The sequence below is a fragment of the Vigna umbellata genome, chromosome 8 (assembly GCF_029865625.1).
Source record: "Vigna umbellata cultivar VRB3 chromosome 8, Vumbellata_1.0, whole genome shotgun sequence".
NCBI lineage: Eukaryota > Viridiplantae > Streptophyta > Magnoliopsida > Fabales > Fabaceae > Vigna > Vigna umbellata.
The window spans coordinates 44823375-44847706 of NC_142172.1; the positions used below are offsets into that span (position 1 = coordinate 44823375).

Below are 24332 nucleotides of genomic sequence, written 5' to 3' on the forward strand. Positions count from 1 at the left end.
TATTAGAAAATTATATTTAAATATATATAAAAACCTCATAATATTATCTTTAGAGAGACATTAAATGTCTCATAAGACTTTCCTATGATGCACTAAATTACCATTAACATATTTTATCAGCTCATTTTTTTGTTAGTAACATAGCATATTTACATTGCTAATTAGTTGCTTGAGCTTATACAATTTGTTAGTTAATTTCTCTATTTTTTTTATCTCATTATTATGCAATAATGCCTTTCTGATATTACTTTGGCCACTGTTATGTCTTTGTTTTGGAGAGCACATCCCATCATGTGTTATGAATGGTTGAATAACATCATACAAAAAAGATGCAATGATATATAATAATGTATAATAAATCAATAATTATTCAGAAATGCTCACAAAGGAGAATAATGTATTTTTATGTTTCAACAGCATTATGTTAAATATTCCTTTATAAACACGATAATACGTTTTGTTTATATAAAGCCTTCTCTTATTATCTTAAATATGTTTTAATTATTTAGTATCATAAAAATTAAAGACAAGGGGCACGCAATTCTTTTAGTCTAATAATATCTACCAGTGAAAGTATACTTGTTTACTTTGAAATCAAATTTTACTAGTTATACATAATAACATCACAATAGTTGTAAGCTAGATGCTCATTTACTTTGAAGTCTTGTCATTTTACAATTTTTTAAGATTCCAAGCTGATTGTATATGATTGATGAGTTATTTTAAAGAATAATACTGAAATTATAAAGAAAATTACACATAGTTACTAGAGATGATAAATGAGTAATGAACAAGTATTAATATTTTTTTTCTATGTTTTAGTTAATATAATCTTATACATTTTCGTACCCTTTTGTCATTTATATTTCACTTTAAAGTCTTAGATTATTATTATTTTTATCTAAAAGTCTGAGAATTTGTAATAGATTTGGAACATGAAAAAAAAAGTTTATAAATAATACACGAGATTGAATATTGATAAAAGTTCTAAGATTATATTGGACACATAGTTGGGATTTAGAGAAGGGGATCTTTAAGATTTTTTAAGTAAATTTTAATATATTGATCAATGAGTTTTAGCGGGACACAGTTAATATATTTCATTTTATATATTTGAAATAAAATTTGTGTATTTAAAGGTCATAAAAAAATTTACAATATTTTTATAAAATTTTTAATATTATCTACGTATAATTTTGTGATTAGTCCAAAATTATTTCACAGTAATAATAATTATAAACATAAACATATAATGATACATAAATTATGTTAAAATATTTTTAAAAAATATTGTCAAAAACAGATAAAAAGAACTCAAATGATCTAACTCTAAAACGTTTTTTTGGTGTAAAAACATTACATAATTTAATTTTAAAAAATAATTAATGGGCCACGAGTCCACGACCCGTTTCTCTCCTATTATTTATTTGCTGGGAAATCTGCCCTAAGAAAAAGCAGAAAATAAAAAGGAGAGAGAAAAGGTTTTGGTTTGGAAAATCAATTAATCAAGAAGATATAAAGAGGGACACTTACCATTACCAAGATAACTAGTGTTCTTGTCTTGTCTCCTCATCTCGTTCACTGTAAAATCCCCATTACCGTTTCATCCAGCACTCAATCGCAGGCATCAACCTAATAAATTGGTACGTATGTCTCATCTTCTCCTCAATTATTATCCGTACACTCACTTTATTCCACCCTCGTTTCTTCTTGCAACCTAATTTCCTTTACCCCCGGTGCAAGAAGATTCAGTATCGGGGACTTTCTCTTCCATACAGCTTCTCTGTCGGTGATTTTTTAGGCACATTGTTTTGGGTATCCGTTTCTGTGTAATTTTTTAGATTCCAATTTATGGGCACCCAAAACTTGTCAAATTTATTTACAAAATGATATATTTGGGGTTCTTAAGATACTGATAACTATACACTCTTTTGATAGTGTGTGAGGGTTCTCTGCTCAGATGTCAAATAATCCGCAATTTCCAGGTTTACAGGTAGAGTATATATTGAACTAGGAAATTTTGGTTTTCCTCTGTCTCTTTTATTTTTACATGTGTTTTGTTTTTGTCATGAAAGCCTCTTCGGCCTCCTATTTCCGGTTCAGTGGATCCTCCCCGCAATTATGCTCCACCTATGCCTGTTCAGGTAATGTATTTTTTTTTTGTTTTCTGTGATTGTATTGGCTCTGTGTCAAATTATTATTTATTTCAAGGAACATATCTGTTTGTGCAGTTCCGACCCGTTGTTCCTGCTCAGCAGCCACAACAGTTCATTTCCATACCTTCTCAACATTACCAGCATCACCAACATCAACCTGTTGGTCCTGGTGGTGTTCCCATGATTGGTGTTGGCATGCCTCCTCAAAATCAACAGCCCCAATTTTCTCAACCAATTCAACAGTTACCCCCAAGACCTAGTCCGCAGTTGCCACCCCCATCGCAGGCAATTCCAATGCCGGTTGCTCGCCCAAATCTGCACATCCCATCTGAATCAATGATGCCTCAACCTGATTCTCAAGCTCCAAATGGTTACACACCAGGTGTAGTTGGTCCGGGAATGACACTCTCTTCATCATATACGGTAAAGTCTTGGCCTGTATGTTGCACTTGTAGTGGATAAGCCAAATTTTCTAAATGTGAATGCTGATTTGAAGATCGCCATTACACAGTTTGCAGCACCTACTTATGGTCAAGTGCAGACAAATTTTAATTCTACCGGGCAATTTCAACCTGTTCCTCAAGTCCATGCTCTCACGGGCTCTTCATCCCAGAGCATTACCACAGGGACAACTCTTCAGAGCAACGGTGGAGGACAGCCTTTAGTTCCAACTGTCATGCCTTCGGTATGTATCCTACTTATTTTTGTCATAACATGGATTGAGTCTTATGGCTCATATATAAGCAGAATTTCATGCAAATTTAATTTCTGTCTTTCAGGCTACCATTGTCCCGCCACAGCTAGCTAAGAATGGCTCCACAGATTGGATTGAGCATACCACTGCTACTGGAAGAACGTAAGGGATTTGAATGTTTGCTTGCATTCCTAGGGTACAATGCTGTTGATATTGCATATTCTTCAAATAATTTATGAACATTATGTCTTGTTGTTGGATCCATGTAGCCAATCCTATAAAGTGGGAAACGGTTTTGGGGTCTTGTTTTCTATTACCGGGGTGAATGAAAAAAAATAATGTATACTGGCATTAAGAATTGTTTTATTTGAATTACTCCAGATATTAACTGTATACTGTTTTAATTTTACCTATGGCTCTTGTTGACTGAGAATCGAGTTGTATGGACGGTTCCTTTCTACTTCATTGAATATGGGTCGGTACAGTAAAGACACTTTGATGTTTGAGTAAGCAAATATATTGGTAAATTAATGTTAAGCAATAGTTGCATTAGTTAGTGGAACATGTGTCATTACTTGACGATGTCAGTCTTTGAGCCTTGCCACAAATATGACAACAATTGTGGGGTTTTGTGTTGCAATAATGACAATTTAGATTTTTGGCTGAGGTTCCATTTTCATCTTTGGTTCCAAGGTGGAAAAGTTGTTTTTCGCCTCTAAGAATGTCTATGTATATATTGGAACATAGGGTGAAAATGATACACTGACAATAGATTTCAATTTACATGATTGCAATGTGAAATCCCACAATTGCTGTCACAATTGCTGCTAGGGTTGAGGACTGACATCCAATCAAGAAACGGCATTTGCCTCACTAATTGGCACATTTACTAATCACTAAATTGCAAAATTTCTGCTAACTTGAATGTTATAGTGTCTTTGTAACCTACCTCTGTCGCATCTTAGGCTTAGTGGAAAGGAAGACAACTTTCTGTTCAAGTTGAATCTCGGTCAACGGAAGCCACACAACAGTCAGTCATTGTTGAGTACCTCATCAAAATGTAGCATAATGTGGTATCATGGTTAAATGTAAACCAGGGGTTGATAAAGTGTGATTAGGTTTTTATTTAGTCAAACTAGGTTGATATCGCTATTCATTTTGGGCACATATAATTGAGCTTGAAATATTTTTTACAGTGGTTGGAGGGAAATCAAGGCTGGGGGGCTCTCACCCAGATCCACCCACACAAAACTACCTGCATATACTTATAATTATATATATTGACTCCCTTGTTTGATGAAGCCGTCAATTATTTAATGTTCAGGACATTTGTTTGGTAATTTGGGTTGAATATCTATTTTTTTAGGGTAATGCATATTTTCTTGGCACAAGAAACATTTATAGGCTTCTAGATATAATTGTTCACAAGTTTAATTGTATAACTTTTCAATTAATTTTTCAGATTTTATTACAATAAGAAAACTAAAGTATCTAGTTGGGAGAAGCCTTTTGAATTGATGACGCCTATTGAGGTTAGTTATGCGATTGATTTTGTTACCATTTTGTTAAACAACTTGTTATTTGTACCCTTGGATCTTTTATTTATTTGGTTCTGTCAAGGTTGCAGTGTATATATCTCTCATGGTCAATTTACTGTATCAGCTGAGTCAAATTATTCAAGAATTGTTATGTGCTTTCTATTTGTCCAAGTCCGGTGAAAATAATCTGCCATTAGCTCATTCATTACTGAACTGATTTTCTCTCAGGCAGGCAACCATCAATCTTGACTTTTACGTCTTGTTGTAAGGTCAGTGTTGTGATAAATGCCGGTTGGGCTGTCTGATATCAACTTGTTTTGTTTTCCTTGGGTGATGCTCTAGAAGAAATTTCTTTTCCAATTTTTAGTCTAGAATAGAAATTCCGTTCTATAAATCAGCAAGAATGACTAAAGACTCTTGATCTTGTCCTATGTTTATTTTTACTATTCGACCTTAAAACAATCATCGGGGATTAGTTCTTTATGGGTAGGGCATTTAGTAATGTTTGTTGACTTCGTACTCATGATTTCTTATGTTTGTTTCTTTGAGATATTATGTTATTTGTTTGGCCTTACTTTGGAGAAGAAAGTGCCGTTTCTTTCCCTTCTTGTATGTGTGTTTATTTTTTTTTAATTTTAAAGGGATTTCTTCTGATTATGATTATTTTCTTTAATGTGTGCTTCATATTCATTGGTGGACAATACATATATTATATTGTTACATTAAATAAGGAGAATCTTAATATTGGCTTGACTTCATATTGTACGCTTTTCTATTTTTTATAAGGTTTAATACATCATTTGGTCCCTACTTTTAGGGGTTTGGTTCAAAGTGATCCTACATTTTAAAAAAGTTCAGTAAGACCCCATATTTCGTTAAAAAATGTTCAATCCGGTCCTTTTCGCTTACGCCGTTAAAAACATAACGGTGCAAATGCCACCGTGGCCAAACCTGAGTGAATTGTGCAGTTTGATGAATACGTGACACGTTTGAAGAGGTTGCACTGTGTAAATATTTAAAAAAAATTAAAATGACGTAAGTTAGGTGCAAATCCCAACAGCCACACCATCTGCAAATCCTCCAACCTGGTCCAAAATCACTCTCTGATGATGATGGAATGACAACGCCATTGCATTTGCATAAGAGGGCTCCACCCCAATAATCCTCACCTTTGGATTAACCCTCTTCACATAACAATCACCGCAGAGCAGATAACTCCCTTTTCCAACAACTCCCTGGGAAGCTTTGCCATCATATTATAAGCTCCACGAATCTTAAATGAGAAAATGGGTTGCAAATCCTCTTTCTTGAGCCAAACCTTAACCCCAGTTTCCTAGAAAGCTTTGGCGCCAATTGTAGAGAGGACTCAATTGCTACGTCGTAGACCTTCGAAATGAGAATATTCGTCAAATAACTCAATGCATTCATCATGCCGTCGCCACCACTGTCGGACTGAGACCGGTGGGGAATCGCACCGACGTATCTCGATGGGTACTGGAGGGAATCCAGCGAGACTTGGGGGCACGGGGGAGCTACTAGTTGTGTATCCTCAATGACGACGACAACGGGGGAGGAAGAACGCGCGGCCTCCGGCGGCTTGTGTGCGAAATAAGAAGCAACCCTAAGCTACATTTCAGAACAACTCGAGAGAGTGCGCAAGAAGACTGTGAGTACCAAGGAGTTGTGTAGGGGCCCTTGTTGCAGTCATGAGATTTTCTAGGAACCAAGGGGCCTTTAAAGAATTCACTGGAAAACCCAGGTAAGGGGAGTTAACTTTTTGATGTATTGATTGAGTATGATGTGTTTCCTTTGAAACTTGTTAATCTTGAGAAACAGTGTGGATAGATAGTATACCCAATTGGAAGGTTGTGGGTTGCTAAGGAAAAAAAATGGTTTGGGATGTTATTCCCAGAATATGAATGCGAGTTGAAAGATTACACTGCATGTGGTTTTGTAGTAAGGGATAAATGCATATCGTGAATCTTTAGAGGGTAGCCGTGGGTTGGCTAGGTTAAGAATGTAAATAAGAGTAGGAAGTGTTAACGTGTTGTATGAGTGAAATATGACAATAGAGTGCATTGGTGATGGGTTGTGTTCTCAATAGAGGTACCAACATGGGTTTATGGGTATAATAAATTATTTTGTAATTGCATGGAATGTTTGATGGGTATTAAATGTATGGAAGTGGTATAAATGTTGAGTAATGTACTGTCATCACATAATGGTATGAGTGCATATTTTGTTTTTGCAAGTGAAGAGTTTCAATGCATGTGGGGGCCATGGTAAGATGAAGAGAAATATTATATTTTCTTCCTGTAGAAGTTGGAATCCAGAGAGTTAGAAGGGGTTCTTGATATTGGCATTTAATGGTTTTCGTGGTACCTACCTTGGGAGGGAAATCATAATATGGTTAATACCAAGTGCATGAAATTGTTGTTGTGCATGTGCTGCTATGTCCCTTGTGGATAGGTAAAGTACGCAAATGATATTCTGGGGTTGCATGGGTGAATTATAAGAATGGTGAAGGGTTACATGCTAAGGTTTTCGTTGTGCAGATTTTAAATTTTGGGTCTATAAAATAGGTCTAGGGAAGCTAAAGGAGTTTTCTTTGAAGATATAAAGATTGATGAGAGAGGTGCAGAGGTTATCTAATGGTCACGATTTTGTTGTTAATAAGCAAGGATTATTTCTTTTAGTTATATTGATGTTGTCCTAACAGTGAAATATCTAGTTTTATGGGTTTCGAAAATTATATCATTTTTAAGTTATTATTGAGTGGAATAGTATATAGGGTGATATAGGGTGGAATTTGGAGGTGGGTGTATAAAACTGGTGCATTGTTGGGTAGTGTCCAGAGAAATATTCTCTCTCTAATCAATACATCAATATCTCTCTCTTCAACCATTAAAAGCCATTTACGTTTCTCTCTCTCTGCATTTAATTCTTCAAACAGTCATTTAATTGTCTCTCTCTGCATTTAATTCTTTCATCCACGTATTCATCAAACTGCACAACTCACTCAGGTTTGGCCACGTTGGCATTTGCATCGTTATGTTTTTAATGGCGTGAGCGGAAAAGACCAGATTGAACATTTTTAACGAAATATGAGGCCTTACTGAACTTTTTTAAAAGGTAGGATCACTTTGAACCAAACTCCTAAAAGTAGGGACCAAATGATGTATTAAACCTTTTGATAAAGTGTCAATCGGATCAAGGTTGTCAAAATCAAGATCCTACCTAAGATTAGGAGGGGGTATAAATAATGCAATCATAGCATGGATAAAAAAGATTCTACCTAAAATATAAATTATGTTTTAAAATTTAATTTAAGTAAACTTGAACTGAAAATTCATAAGGTCAATAGACTCAAACTCGGAGGTCACAACTTAACAATTTCAAGTATAAAAGACGAATTCTTTTTTGTTAATATTGAACATATGGTGTTTGTCTTTTAGTATTACTGCAGACAATTCAATTTTTTTAATGCTTTTAGGACTTCATATATTTCAATTTTACCTTATTAAAATCTACGTGTGTTACTCCCATAGCTGTAAGGTGCTTACAGGTGCATGCTGTGCTACTCTATTGAGAGGTAGGTCGTGCTGTGTGTCTTTGCTGATTGCTCTATCTACTATATTGCTTGAATGTTATCACAGCTTTTCGTACTTGCATCATAATATAAGTTTCAAATATCATGATTTGTAAATAGATGAAGTGAATGTCTTTGTGGCAATTTTTTTGTCCAAATTCCAAAAGAATGTTGCTAATCTTCATTTGTGTGGAACAAGTGTATTGTTAGAACATGGGTGTTAATCTTTTTTTCCCTTTTTTGTTGTATTACCATGGCTCACACTTTGGAGCTCTGGTTTTGTGCTATGGCAGCAATCTATTAGGTTGCCTTCTGTTTCCTCTATGCACTGTTTGCTGGTGTATGATTTTAGGATCTTAGAAAGATTACTGTAAATAATATTTGTAAAAGAAATTTACAGGTGCATTTATTTATGGACTTTTGGTATGAATGTAAGGTGTAGTTACATAATGAAGATTCAGATCATCATGTGCACTCCCTATGACTCCTTTAGTACTCCTGTCTATACACAATATGCTCTGTTGGGAGGATTGTGATTATCAAGATGGACATTGACAACATTGCTGGTGAAATGGTTTGGTTCACTTGGATTTTTCTATTAATATTATGCAAGTAGGAAACATGTAAAAAAGTGTCTGATTCTAGGATCTTCGAAAGATTACTGTGAATGATATTTGTAAAAGAAATTTACAGGTGCATTTTTTTAATGGACTTTTGGTATAATGTGAGTTGCAGTTGCATAGCGAAGGTTCAGATAGTCCTATTTATACAAAATATGCTCTGTCGGGAGGACTGTAATTAGCAAGACAGACTTGACTAAGTTGCCAGTGAATGATTTGTTTCACTGAATTTTATGTGAATATGGTGAAAACAAGAGAATTAAGAATAAACAATGTGGAAGCTGATTTCCAATCAGCATTACTACTAAATATTTAGAATTTTCTTCTAAATAGACATTTCTCAGAGGTACATTATTATAGGATACTATCTAAGCAATGTATGGCTTCTGAAATTTATGTATATTCAGTTTTGATCAGTTTTGGAAATACTAAATCCTTTTTTTATTTTCTGAAGTCCATAACACAAGAATATGGGACTGGACCAATAGAAACAACAAATTCCATAAAACATAACTTCACTTTTAGCTGCTTAGAAATTAGAAAAATATAAGGAGTTGAATAGGCTTGTTGTCATAGTGCTTGTTGTGAGTTGGTTATTTAGTCTTTATCCTTTACCTTGCCCATTTGTTTTCTGGATTTGATATTCTTTTTTTCTTTCTTTCAAATTCTTGCTTTCTGAGACCTGAATTTCTAATTTCTATTACAAAATGAAGATACTAATCTTTCTTTTGAAAAGAAATAAATATCTTTATAATGACCCACTAATTGCTTTCTTTTATTTTGTTAGAGAGTGGATGAATCAACGAACTGGAAGGAGTATATTAGTCCCGATGGACGAAAGTGGGTGTTAGTTCCATTAATGTCTTTCTCCCTTCTATATTTGATATTCATTTATGTTATTTTATTTAATGAATATTCTGTAGGTATTTCTACAACAAGGTCACAAAGGAATCTAAGTGGTTAATTCCCGAGGAACTGAAGGTTTCCACCATAGAAAACAATGCTCTTTCAAATATTCTTCCTGTTATTTTGTGCCTTTAAATTTTGAGCTAATTTTATTCCTGCAAATTATTTCCTCCAAGTTGGCCCGTGAGCAAGTTGAAAAAGCAATTGCCAGTGGACCACATTCTGAAGCATTACTGAATTCTCATACTCAACCCTCTCCGGCACCTTCTGTGGCAGAAGCAACACTAAATGCAGATAATATATCTGTAAGCAGTCAAGGGGAACCTTCAAGTCCTGTTTCAGTTGCTCCAGTTGTTACTACGTCCACAAGTACTGTACAACCTGAGATGCCTTCTGGACCATCTACGTCTCCTTCTTCAACCCCTATAACTGGAACAAAAGTGGATGAACTCGAGGCACCTGTAAATACTGTCACACCGTCAGATACCAGTATGGGAGGTGATAAAGCTGTTGATACGGATGTTAGCACTGCTATAACTCCAACGTAGTGTCTTTTTGACTAATCTCCTGTTCAGTGTTTATTTATTATTTTTTCTGTAGATGAATGCTAATTTCATTGTACCATAAATATTGTAGGAACGACACTAACAATGATTCAAATCAAGATGCTCTAGGTTCTGCCGATGGAGTTCCTGCTGAAGAGAAAGAAGTACGTTTTTCATTGTTGTTTTGTTATGTCTTGGATGATGCTTTTATTATCTGGTGCTTATCATACTGATTTTTCTCAAATTTTGCAGGATGGTAAAACGGATTCAATAGGGGAGAGAAGTAATCACGTGGCTGCAGAAACAAAGGCAGTTGAGCCAGAAACCCTTGTTTTTGCAAATAAGATGGTATGAGAATGAAATATTCAAGATATTTTTATCAGTATTATGTTCCTGGGCACTAATCATTCATCATATTACCTTATTAGGAGGCCAAAGATGCTTTCAAAGCACTCTTGGATTCTGCAAATGTTGGATCTGACTGGACTTGGGATCGGGTAGAGTGATTTCATTAATATATTTTAGTGCCACACACCTGTATACATTTTTCAAATTTTTAAATGTTTCTGTCTCCTGTTATGTGATTTGCTTGCTTGACGTGGACATTTCTATGCTTTAGGCTATGCGTTTAATAATTAATGATAAAAGGTATGGTGCGTTAAAAACACTCGGCGAAAGGAAGCAAGCTTTCAATGAGGTAATTCTTATATAATTTGGAGAGAACTCTTATTGCTTCTAAGAATTTCCTTTATTCCCTTATTCTTTTTCCTATTATGTTACTGTTGCTTTAGCTGGCATATTTTATTCTGTAAGGGGCAAGTATCAATTGTTTTGTTCTATTTGTAAAGTATTTGAACAAGCCCAATTTGAAATGTGTAAATAATAGAGAAGGAAATTAGTGTTAAGATAATTGTGTTTTAGTAGTTGTGTTTGTCACACCTGTGGTTGTGACTGTTGTTGCACTATACCAAAACTGTTTAAAACCCATTTTCGCTTACATATTTGAGTTATTAGATATTTTTTCTATCATTTTCGTCATTTCCCCTCCATTTTTGGCACCAGAAACTACATAGGGTTTGAAATTCTTCATCCCTCATCATTCACACAATAATTTTTAAAACCTTCCTTTATTTTGAGCCAATTCATGACCCACTGCATAAATGTCCTACTCTTCAGTCACATTGTCAGCTAATATCCTCCTATGGGTTTCTGTTCATATTCTTTACTGCTCAGACACCCTCTCTTTCCTTGCCACTACTCATGCCCAAGCCTGTTAGATTTTTGTTCTATAGGCCCTATGCTCAATTCGTGGTTGTGTAGTGACTCTTGCGACCTTCGAGCTTTTTTTACCATTTAATGCCATTATGGTCCTTGAATGTGAGTTTGGCATATTGTGATGTGACTTTTAATCATTAATTATGAACATATTTTTATTTGTGAGCATTTGTGTCCTATAAAATATTCATGTTGTATCTGTTCTTATACATTTTTCATCTCTGAACATGCTATAGCACTTTTGGGGTTGGCCACTCAATCTAACTATTGACAACTGAAGTCGTGTCTATGATCAACAACTGTCTTTAGAGGCTCACATGTCTGTCAAGTGGTATTGTAGGTGTGCATCACATGTGATGTATGCTATAGAAATACAACCTATGGAACTGTTTTTTTTTTAAATGTTTGCAGATTATGTTTGACTTGTTATGCACTTTTGAAAATAAAAGAAGCTTAAGTCCTCCTCAACACAAGGAAATTATACAGACAGGTGGGGATGGGGTCAAATTTCATGTACTGGATAAACTATTATGATCTTTAAGCCCACAATTCTCATTATTTCGTTTGATCAATCTAACTAACACTTCTCATAGTCTCAGTATTTCTTAGAAAGGAAAATTTTATACCGAAATACTATTTTAACAAATCTGAATAAGAAGAATATATTTATGGATGATTGTTATTATGAGAGAATAGGTTACTTGAGACTATGTTCTCCATGTTTATACATCCCTACAAGATTTATATTCACATCTCTTTTAAATGCACGGGTTGGGGAGATTCTATAATATGTTCTGGATGTACATTAAATGTTGGTAAATTGATAACACTATTTCTCTTTTTCATTTTTCAGTACTTAAATCATAGGAAAAAACATGAAGCTGAGGAAAAGCGAATGAAACAAAAAAAAGCACGGGAGGATTTTAAAAAAATGTTAGAAGTATGTTTATGCGCTTCAGTGATTCTTTAAAGCTGTGTTATGTGTGGCTTCCTTTTCACCTTTCTTTTTCTAATATATTAAATTATGTTCCAGGAATCCACGGACTTGACTTCATCCACTAGATGGAGGTTTGTTTTTTTAATGATATTTAAGTTGTTTTTTTGAGACATTGCATCCAGTTGATATACTTTATGATAATTATTAATTTTGCTATTAATTCTTTTGGACATCACTCAGCAAAGCCGTGTCTATATTTGAAAACGATGAACGTTTCAAGGCTGTTGAACGTGACAGAGATCGTAGGGATATGTTTGAAAGCTTCTTGGAGGAACTTGTAAACAAGGTGGGTTCTGCTACCTCATCCTTCAACCATTTATAGAACCTTTGGGCATTTACTTTTGAGTGAATGTTTACTATATATGCTCATATTTGTTAATGTTAAGTATGCCGACCTTGCTTCTGGGTAAACACTTTGGATTAGACATGTGTGCTATGTCCTTGTATGATATATGGTGTTGTTAGTCTCTAGTGCCTATGTTTGCACAGATAAATTTTGTTTTTCACTATTAACTAAAATCTATTCTGAATGTTTCTGGGATGATCAAAATTTTGCTAATGTGAAGTGCAAAACTTTTTTTGAAGGATTAGTTGATTTGAGTCAGTGGTAGCTAGTGTTGTCAAACACGAGGATCATAACTCAACTGGGAATAGATTTAAAGTAATATAGACAAGAAAAATAACTCATGATAAACCTTATTGCATATTAAGATCCAATGCATACAGAACTCAACATAGGTCCATAAGTCATAAAAAAACTAATTCATTATAATTGATAAATTCACAATTGCTTACTAAAATTATAAGTGTAACTGAACACTCCAACTTTAAATGGCAACTAGAATAGAAGAAATATTAAAAAATTTAAAGGACATAACACTGAGAAGAAATATCTTATTAAATTTTTATATTTTACTGAGAAGAAGCTTCACTGAAAAGAAAAAGTCTGAATAGCTAGCAACCTCCACCTAAGCAGCAGAGAAGACTGATGGACCCCTAACATTGGGTGTCACTGTCCGCCAAGGTTGATGTCAATGATGTTATTGGCAATGGTTTTGTGAGCCTTGTTGTCAGGAACAGCAACACATCTGTTTTGATGGCCGGGACTACAAATAAAGTGTTGCAATGATGGTGACCACAATAGGTACTCTGCGATTGCCAGTGACAGGAGCGGTATAATGGTCGACAGTGGTGATGAGCACAGTTGAGCAGAGCAGAGTCACACAGGACGTTGTTTGGTACTGATTTGCTCTTGGTAACCCTATAGGGGAAATGGGTCGCCTTTCTTTAATTTTTAAAACTGGGTTATTGTAAACCATACCTGGAAAGCCCAAAAACATGGGTTGGGTATCTTGAATTGAGTAAGCCTGCCCAAAACCACAAATACCTTCAGGATCTATGCTATGCACTATCATCGGCCTTGTATTCTTGGTTCTCCCATACTCACAGGATTGTGCATTTTGGCAATTTTGACAACATTGTTGGTAGCTAAGTTATATTATGGAAAAATTAAGTCTGTTATGAGTCAAACAACAAAGGAATTAAAAATTAAGAAAAGATCAAAGTTTCAGTTCTTACTGGGTATGGAACCATCAGTGGAGTTTTGTCACTGTAATCAATGCATTAAATCGTAAAAATCCTTTGAAGTGCTTTAAATAAATATGTAATCATTTTTTCAGGAACGAGCAAGGGTACAGGAGGAACGAAAGCGAAATATAATGGAATACAAAAAGTTTTTGGAATCTTGTGACTTTATAAAGGTAAATTGGTTTATTATGCCCTAAAAAATTGTAAGATTTTTATGTTGTTATTCTCTCATCCAACCTTTTGCTTCACAGGCTAGTACACAGTGGAGAAAAGTTCAAGATCGCCTAGAGGCTGATGAAAGATGTTCTTGTCTTGAAAAAATTGATCGCTTGGAGATATTCCAGGTAGTACCTTTTTTATTTATTTTCACAATTGAAGTTGTCATTCTATATGAACATCTTTACTATTGAAAATTTGTGTCTATCTAATTTATATTATTCCTTTCAGGATTATTTACGTGATTTAGAAAAGGAAGAGGAAGAGCAGAAGAAGATTCAAAAGGTACTATTATGTTCATCCTCTGTAGGGCTCTATAGAACTCTATCCCCTACTTCCTTTGTTTATTGCTTAATATGTAATATCTGTTTTCAAACGTAATAGGAAGAATTGAGAAAGACAGAACGTAAAAACCGTGATGAATTCCGCAAATTGATGGAAGAGCATATCGCCTCAGGCATCCTTACAGCAAAAACTCACTGGCGTGATTATTATACAAAGGTTAATTATACATTTTGTGGTTTTATTTATTTGTACCTTTTGTTATACTTTAAAATGCAAATTTTAAATTGTGGTAGCTTACGTAATATTACCTTGTTGAGTTTTCTCCATTTTCTTATTTGTTGTCTAGGATCAACTTTTTTATTAATGACCATGGAGATGATATTTTTTGAGTGGTCTTGTAGGTGAAAGATTTACATGCCTACATAGCAGTGGCATCAAACACATCGGGTTCAACTCCTAAAGACTTGTATGAAGATGTTGCTGAAGAGCTAGATAAACAAGTGAGCATGCTAATCTCTCTTTATGGTTGGCTTTGAAATTTTTCTACTAATTTCATGGGTAAAATTTATGATTTTTCCTTTTAGGATCTGTAATCTCATGCAATTATACATTAATTTATTTTTAAAACATAGAAAGGTATTATTATTTGTTGAATCTCTTAAATTCTCTCCCGTTAAATCATGAGGCTGAACATCTTTAGTTGGAATCATGTACATCCATAAGGATTTACACTATCCTAGGTGAGTTAAAGATATCCCGCATCTATAAAAGATCAAATTGGGTTCTAATGAGACTCCATTACTGATAGGTTTCTGGATTGGAAACCTATCTAATGTGCACTTACTCACACTAAACAACCAGAAAAGAAAGTATAAACTGTATATTTTTGTATAACTGCACAGCCACAACCACCAAGAGAGCCAAGTTCTCTCTCCACACGATAGGAATAATCCTGTCTATGCACGTATACAATTCAAAAGGTAAGTATCACTCAGATACAACAGCTCTTATATAGGAGCTTTATTTCCTGCCCAAACTAACAATACGGTTATAACTGCCTAACGCCTCTCCCCCTCTTTATTCCCTTTTCTCTTCCTTACATAAAAACTCTCCATTCCCTATCAATTACAATACACATATATTGTTATATTGAAACGAGTTCTGCCATGACTAAATAGAGCTGGTGGACTTCTACTTTCATGGATCCTGAAAAAAATTACAATTGCTAACAAGTGGTTCTCATAAAACGGAAATCTTCTTTTGTTTTGTATATTACAGTATCATGAAGAAAAAAGTCGAATAAAAGATGCAATGAAATTGGCAAAGGTATGATGAATCAGTCTTCAGTGGTTTTTGCTTATCAAATCTTTTCTGATGGATATGATTTATCATGTATCTCACATCACCTTATTCTCATTTGCTTATCAAATCTTTTCTGATGGATATGATTTATTATGTATCTCAGATCACCTTATTCTCAACCTGGACGTTTGAAGACTTCAAATCAGCTTTATCAAAAGACATTGGTACTTCTCCAATATCTGACTTCAATTTAAAGGTAGGTAAATGGGTGGAATATGTTTCTGTCTTCTGTTTTATGCGTTTCAAATATGCTAAATTTCTTTACTTGTCTCAACACTAATTACAAGTCTGTTTATTAGAATGAATGGGGGAATTAAACTTTGCATGTGACTAGTTTTCCTCAGCCATTCTTTAGTTGATGGTTTTTTCTTTGCCAGGTTTTATTTTGACATTTTGTGTATGTGTACACGTGTTGGAGTATACTAGGAGAGAGACACTAATATTGAACATTCAATCTTACCTCGATACCCAAATGGCAGATAGGGAGACTAGCTCCTTAACATAAAATGAACCGTAGTACCATTTTCTGTATACCCCCGTGTCTTCATTTTTTTTTACTATGGTGACCACTACAGTGTTGGTGGTTATCTGATTCATGGTAGATGTAAGTGCAACTGTATAAGGCTTGAAAACCCCTGTATACTCTCATGATGCATTGAGACTGCCTTTTAAGGTGAGGTGATTTCCTGTAATGCCTTAGATTGTCATCATAAAACTCGTCTATATAACTGAATTTTTTTTGGAAAACTGGTTATTATGATAATTGGAGAAATCTAAAGTTACTTTGTTTTTGATATATCCATGATTGTCTTTTGTGAATTGTTTACCAGAGTCCTTAATATTTCTTTCATTTACAAGTGACCATAAAGGGTGTCATATGTATTGAAGTGGTCAAGCTTCTTAGAGATTGATTCTAATTATTTTCAGTTCAGAATATAATCTATATATGCATGTTTGACCGATTTGTATCCTGCAGCTTGTGTTTGAAGAGCTACTAGAACGGGTGAAAGAGAAGGAGGAGAAGGAAGCTAAGAAGCGCAAACGTCTTGCCGATGATTTCTTTCATCTGCTATATTCTATCAAGGTGCAGTATCATGAACATCAATGTCTAAGTTGTTATATTGTAATGGTTGAGAAATAATGAATATTATATATGCATTTCTTTTGCTTACTTCACTACAGGACATTACTGTGTCTTCAAATTGGGAGGACTCAATACCACTTGTTGAAGATAGCCAGGAGTTCAGGTCTGGATCAATGATAAATTTAAACATCATGAATAAATTGTTTTATGGGTGAAAGTGGAGCAATAAGGCTTTATTTAATTAAGGATGGTTTTAATTGTTTAAAATAAATGAGTATATATTTGGAAAAAAGAAATTAAATCTCATTTAGTGGAGTCTATTCCATGGTGTTTTAATTGCAAGGATTTAATTTGCATATGAATATTTGAGTATTATTTCGAACTTATTAGAAAAAAAAGCTATCCTTATTTATAGTCATAAGGTTGTACAATGGTAAATACATGTAATTCGAAATTACAACCAATGATATAGGCATAGGAAAAACAATAAATTATAAATGAGGATGTTCATTTCCCCAACATTTCATTGTCCAATTACGGGATTGTCTGTGTTAAACCCAAATACTGACATTTAGTTACTAGGGTATGAAAACATGGTCAAATGAAGCGATCAAAACTCTGGCATCCATTTAACTGACATTCGGGGTGGGAGATAATAGCTGCAGTCATTGATAGGATCGTATGCCAGGTTGGGAATAGGTTAGGGGATAATGAGCAGATCACAAAGATAAGTTGATGATCAAGAGTGAAAAGTAGAGGGAAGTGAGCGTGAAAAAGTAGGATGAAGTAAATCAAACTTGTGGCAAGGCATGCTAGAGTAAAGCCAATATGAGGAAAGAAGAACAAAATGAAGAATCCATGCCATTCTTCATAAAGCAGGAATGGAGCCATTACTGGGAAATGTAGGCTTGAACAAAGCCAGTGATGTTTTTAACAGTGTTAAGTCTCTGATCAATTAGGATCATTTTTATATTTGTCAGCTTGGACAATTCTCTTTCTATTCAGGTAGATTTTTCTGTTGAGTTAACCACACTCCATTTCTTATATGGCATCTGATGCTATATATTCTTGATGTTAGGGTTGCTGTGGATGCCCATTCTAGTAAAATACATGTTCAATGTATTAGGAAAAATACAAGCTGGTGTATAAACTGATAAGCCTTATTAATTGGCCGTGGTGGATTTGGCTCTTGTAAAGTGTGAAATGTATAGTTATAACAATAACAATTGCGTGGAAAATTCAACAGTTGATTTTGTGATGTAAAATACACATATGTATAACAAACTTGCTAAATCTCAAGTGTTAGTTTTTAATTAACCTTTGCATTGTATTTTTGGATAGAAAATTTCACCTTTTCCAAGACATTCAAGTACATTGAATTTGAACTGATCTCATTTTAAATTGTTTCATTTTTTAAATGTTTTCTTTAGATAAGGCAATTCAAATTTTATGATTTTTAATTTTCTAATTTGGACAAAGTATTTTAATTACCACCAAATGCAAAAATTATTTAAATATCAAACCATTGTTAATTAAAAAATATCAATATTGACTTTTTTTAGTCAAACTTGGTTCATGTTATTTTTTGGTCAAAATTCATCAATATAATTGATATTGACAAAGCCTTTTTTTTACTGTTGACGTTGGCCGAAATTGTTTATAATTAATTTCGATCACAATTGTTTATGTTGGCATTGACTGGTGTTATTTTTTGTGACGTTGGTTTTTTCATTGACTTCTCAATCCATGTTGGATGAAAAATTCCCTTAGATGACCAAAAATAATCCTAGTTAATGTTGGCCCAAAGTTTTCCATTCGACATTAGAGAAAAGTCCTAACAGACTATTGATAACGAGTAACATTAGTGTCCTTAAAAAAATAATCATGATAGACATTAACAAAAAGATAATCACAATTGAAGTCAATTGAAAAAATCTAGTTCTCATCTGTAAAAAAGAATAGCCTCCCCTACAATGGCCAAGATGACACGGGTTATCATCGAGCGAGAAATAACAATTGTCTACATCAACAAAAATAATCCTAACAATTTTAATAAAAAATAACTCATCAACATCATTTTAAAGATAGTCATCCCAACAATGTAGGGGAGGCTAAGGAGAGAATACAAAGAGCAATGAAGAATTCCAAATTCTTATCTTTTAGGTGGAATTTGAAATTCTCTAATTTTAAGTGACCCAATTAGTAATAAAATTCTAGAATTTTATTTTCTTTTGAAATTCCTTACCCAAATAACATGTTTTTTTGTCATAAGACATTTCAGATTCTTTATAAAAATGAATTACCCTCTTAAAATTCTCTATCCAAAGACACTATCAGAGCATCCAAATATTTGTATGGTGCTGTTCTAGCGCTTTATTACTTTTGATTGATATCCTATTTTTCCATATTAAATTTATAATAATCAAGTGCGAGAAAATTGTGGCACCATTGTGCTGCAGCATTGTATCGCCACCTCTATTCCCTACTATCCTGCCATACAATTCTATCTTTCTCTTGCGGCAGTGCTGACTGGGATTGCAGTCAAATAGTGTCTGGTGCTGCCCTCAAGGGGGAAATATGACATGTTCGGTTGACAAATTCCACCGTAGGTATTTGGCTTTGTTTTCCTGGAGAATTCAAGCCTTCTTTCTTTTGCATATCTAACCAGTGCCTAGATCTGGTCCTTTTTTTTCGAATTTAAGAAATGATCCAGATTGAGGACGGGCCAGTGTCCTTTTCTTTTGATATTCACATTGTTATTGTACTTTGGAATAACTTTTTTTATTTTGAATAATAGGCTGTTTTGATTCATGTGATGTGTCATTTAAGTGGTTCAGACACATAGACTACTATGCTTTCTTTAATTAAAGTATTGAAACTTTTTAGTAAACTATTTGGATTATTTATTTTGAGTATTAATATGATCAGGGAACTGCATGGTTTGATTAATTCAAAATGAATCCATCAGTGTGGACAAGTTTTTAAAATTCGTCCTAAATTTATTTCCAGAAGTGGTTTTGGATTTTAAAATCCAGTTACAAGCGGATTTTTGTGTTTAATCCAAAGCATCTGAAACCTCTTTGGATATCTGGCTATATTTCTGGAGCATTTAGCACCACTTGATTATTGAACTTAACCACTTCAGAACCTGAACCCAAACCTGTATCCATTTGGGGTGAATTGGATTCACTCCACCCTCCAATCCTGAGAACTGACTCCACCCAGTTTGGTGCCTCCCATTGCCAAATGCCCAAAACCAACTCCAGCGATGACGAGAAACTGTGAAGCAGCATTTACTTGAACTATGTAAGGAAATAAATAATTATTGTATCCATCACAATCACACCAATTACATTCTTATCATCTCTATTTGTAGTAATCAAATCCTTTAAAATAAGAAATAAAAATATGCTGGAATGAATAGGAAGATTCTGAATATATTTTTAAGTACTAAGGAGATTCTTAGAAAGTGGACTTAAAGTTCAAACTCGACTTCACAAAACTGATTTTTAAGGTGTCATTTGCATTCACTTCTTACTATAATTTGTCTATTTCACTGATCAGTGTGAGATCTCTATCACACCTTATCATGCTAAGGCTTAAATATCTTGAATGTGTGACTAAATATTTGTAGGTGCTGAAATAGATTTAACAAACCTTGCTAAAGAAGTTGTGATACCAACCTAACAAGTAGACTTAAAGCCTAAACCTTGAGATCGAGTTTGCATCCACTGATATATTATAATTTAATCATATTTCTAATTGGTGTGGAATTTCCTACATAAATTGAGAATATTTTTATCTTAATGATGTGCTATTTACAACATATTTGATGGAATACCTCTTAGCAATAGATCTTTGTTTCTTGAGGATCAGGGGATTTTTTTTCTTGAGAAAAAGAATCAGAGGATCATTGCTAAAATGTTTCTTGGATAAATGTGGATATCCAACCAAATTTTGAATATGGACAGAGAATATTCCAGTTAAAATACATTTTATATAGAGTTCTTTTATTGGATCTGGATATGGTTTGGTTATCTTATATAATGATGAATGTCTTGAACAACTGTATATATCTTAGGTAAAGTGTAGAAGGCATTATGTGATTTGCAGTAACATGTTTGAGCTTCTCTGCTTTGCATTGTTCTTTGGGATTTTCTTCTTAGAATTAACCTATAAAACATTCAAGCTCTTATTTGTACTTTATTTTGCATGTTATTAGGTCTATTGGAGATGAAAGCCTTTGCAAGGAAGTATTTGAGGAGTACATTGCACAACTTAAAGAAGAGGCAAAGGAAAGTGAGCGGATACGGAAGGAGGAAAGGGTATAATTTTTGCTCATTGCATGTGTTTGAGAATTGTATGGGTCATTCATTTTCTTTTACGTGTGAATAATAACATGTTTATATGTGTTGCAAATCCCTCACAATTATAGGGTAGAATAAAGAAAGGAGTGCAAATTTGTTGTGGATAATCCAGTCGGCTCATTGATTGTTGCATAGTTCAATAGCTAGGAATATCAGTTATCATAAATTGTTATCGTGAATTGTGATGTATGCTAGAGTTTTCCGATTTATCTGTGTTGTTCTACTTTTATCTGGACATCTTGCTAAATGAAGTATTATTAAAGACGAAAGTATGTTCTTATGTTTAAGTTTTGCTGTTCTGTCTTTTTCTTTTAAGGTGTAGATGACTTCCTTTTAATACACTCTTGTTACTATAACTTTCTACCATTAAGAAAGAAAACGAGTGAATTTTCCAAATGAATATAAAGTGCATATCATAGTAATTTGAGTTTATAAATTATTTTCAAATCCTCTGTAGTTTTTCATTATATTGATTGTGAATATATTTTTTAGTCAGGCATGGAGTAGTATCAAAATCTGGATATCAATATCCTAAACTGATATGAATTTCTTTATTCATAAAATCTTTCAATAGAGGAGTCACTGAGTGGCTTATACTATTTCTTCTGCAGATGAAGAAGGAAAAAGACAGGGAGGAAAGAGAGAGAAGGAAAGGGAAGCAAAGACGGGAGAAAGATGGAGGGCGTGAAAGAGGGAAAGATGAGGCACACAAGAAGGATAAAGCAGACAGTGACAGTATGGAGTTATCTGAAATCCAATCATCCAAAGAAAACAAAAGGTCTGAAGATGATAGTAGAAAACAAAGGAAGCAGCGTCATAGTCCCGAGCACGAAATGGATAAAGAGAAGACTAAGAAATCTCACGGTCATGGTAGTGACCGAAAGAAGTCAAAGCGCGTATGTAGATTTACGACTTCTCTGTCTTAAAGATATTAATAATTTCTATAATTTAATGTTAACTGATTGTCTTCTGCCTTTTGGTTGCATTTTTTCCTTTGGTGGAGCAGCGTGCATCTGGCCATGAATCAGATGAAGGACGCCACAAAAAACACAAGAGAGACCACCGCAGAGAAGGTGATCATGGAGATCTTGAAGATGGGGAATTTGGAGATGGTGTGGATAGATGGTAGCCATATTATTCTGTTCAATCTCCTGTGATTACCTCTTGTTTAGCTCAATATGTATTATTTTTCCAAAAAAAGGTTCAAAAACAAATTTTCAAGAGAACTTACTAGTGTTCTAATGTTCTGCACTGTAGATTTTGCTACAAGAATGAAAGGTTAAGTTCTCACGTGAGGATCCCAATTGTTGCAACTTGCTTTGATTGATAAATGAAACATTCTCATGTCCAGTTTTCACAAAATCATATTCAAATTTTGTGTATCACAAAAATCACTAATTGAATAATCTTTTTGGCACTTGTGTGATTTCATTTTGGTCCATATCTGAGTTAGCTTCAATTAGGAGGGTTATTGGCACTTGTGTGATTTCATTTTGGTCCATATGTAATAATATCATTGTAGTTTAACGCTGAATCTTAGACAAATGTTTTGAGTGCAGACTGGAACGAATCGGGCTTGGTTATGTTGCGATGGTGTTATGTCACTGATTTCCTGTAACAATTATTGTTTCTCTTTCCTAGGCTGAACCTGATTCATAACCACAAATAGGTGTGTCCAAAACTCATTATGGACCTACATTCACAAAAAATTTATGACATGGCCTAAGATTTCTACGAGGTTTTGTGCTAATGGTTTGCAGCTGATTCTACATTTAAACCATTATCATTTACAGTTGATCTGCATTCTGGCCTGTGATCAGAAGTCGGCACATAGGGAAATGCTTAGCACCGCGAGCTATTGGAAATTCCGAAATTGCCATAATCGAGAAATCATTCTCTTAATCAGGTAACCAAGCACCGCTTATTTGACTTGCGTTGTTTTATCTATCATTAGTGAAGTTGACACTAGGCACTACCCTTTCATTTATGCTGTTTTTCCCTACTATAATTATTACTGAATTAACTTTTCGAGATAAAGTTTATTTGGTAAAGGAATTTACTGTAACTTCTTTGGCACGAAAATATAGATTATAGAGAGTGCGATAAACGTATTGTATCAGATTATGGTTCAAAGTGCCTTTTTCGCCGTTAGTACCGAAGAATTCTTCCACAAATAGCTTCTAGCCTACCATTTTTTAATGACCAAGGCACAGTATGAAGAATGAAGTTAGTATTTCAAACAGAAAAAATGGTAATGAATAATAAAGATTTCCAAGTATTTTCGCTCTTGGTAGGGCCACACAACAGCTGCGCTATTCCTTTCTGCGCCTTTTTTTGATTCCTTTCTTCCCACCCTTCCATCCGTTTCTCTTTTTCATCTTTCCCCCCTTTTTTCAATAACTTTGCTGGTAAGAACTTATTCCCTCAAGTCATTTTTTGGCGTCTATCATGACAAACATATTCGAAATAAAATGAGTGTGAAGTTACAATTAAGGTCCTATCTTCAATTCTTTAAATAAACGTCATTCCAATCAATTTCTCCCCTTTCCCCCCCTGATTTGAATACGATCTCATCATGACAACTAAACCAGAACTTAACAATTTGGTGTCATAGGCACAAGCACTGAGGTGCTTCACCCAGATTGAAAGAGTTCGGAAACAGTCACAACTTGGTTCATTTCTATCTTTTTCTCTTGCATGTTGAAATTTTAAGTTCACAACAACATTAATCACTAACTAGTCACATACACCAAGTCAAAAGTGGAATATATGCATTACTTGCCTCTTATGTGTGGACAAGCGAAACCAGCTCATTAATGTGGAAGACTTGCGCAGCACAATTCTGAATCTATCCCTTTATGCACTTAATAATCCGGTCCCCCCATCTCCGCTCTTTAGTACCATCAAGCCTTTAATAAAAGAGAAATGGAGAAGTTTTGGGCTATTGCAGAATTTTCTGAGTTTTAGCATTGGACGCCACTGGATTGTGACTTGTGGGTTCTGACATTGTAGACCACCTCAGTTGCTTAATCTATGTGAAAATCTGTCTCAGATGTCCAATTATATTTATATTTGGTACAGGTTCACTTAAAAGCTTGGTTGGTTCAAGTT

The 24332-nt window shown here is 34.3% G+C and overlaps 1 protein-coding gene across 4 annotated transcripts; it reads left to right on the forward strand.

The window, feature by feature from the left end:
• Window positions 1–1479: 1479 nt before the first annotated feature.
• On the forward strand, window positions 1480–23340 carry LOC124831396 (pre-mRNA-processing protein 40A-like). 4 transcript variants are annotated; one of them, XR_007028264.2, is made up of 31 exons: window positions 1480–1643; window positions 1939–1993; window positions 2076–2144; window positions 2232–2579; window positions 2668–2841; window positions 2936–3012; window positions 4313–4382; window positions 9385–9437; window positions 9521–9578; window positions 9680–10047; window positions 10140–10212; window positions 10301–10396; window positions 10477–10545; window positions 10668–10745; window positions 12177–12263; window positions 12357–12391; window positions 12501–12606; window positions 14000–14080; window positions 14159–14251; window positions 14355–14408; window positions 14508–14624; window positions 14810–14908; window positions 15687–15734; window positions 15874–15966; window positions 16747–16854; window positions 16953–17017; window positions 21077–21179; window positions 21833–22117; window positions 22228–22346; window positions 22781–22890; window positions 23015–23340. XR_007028264.2 is itself a non-coding variant. In XM_047305377.2 (30 exons), coding segments are annotated over exons 2-30 (3060 nt in total). In that variant the 5' UTR covers window positions 1480–1643; window positions 1939–1960; the 3' UTR covers window positions 22480–22511. The 4 variants fall into 4 exon arrangements, 3 of the variants coding, with proteins under 3 accessions (XP_047161333.1, XP_047161327.1, XP_047161328.1); XM_047305377.2 differs by lacking the exons at window positions 22781–22890; window positions 23015–23340 and adding an exon at window positions 22479–22511; XM_047305371.2 differs by lacking the exons at window positions 22781–22890; window positions 23015–23340 and having other exon boundaries at window positions 22228–22511.
• Window positions 23341–24332: the final 992 nt, after the last annotated feature.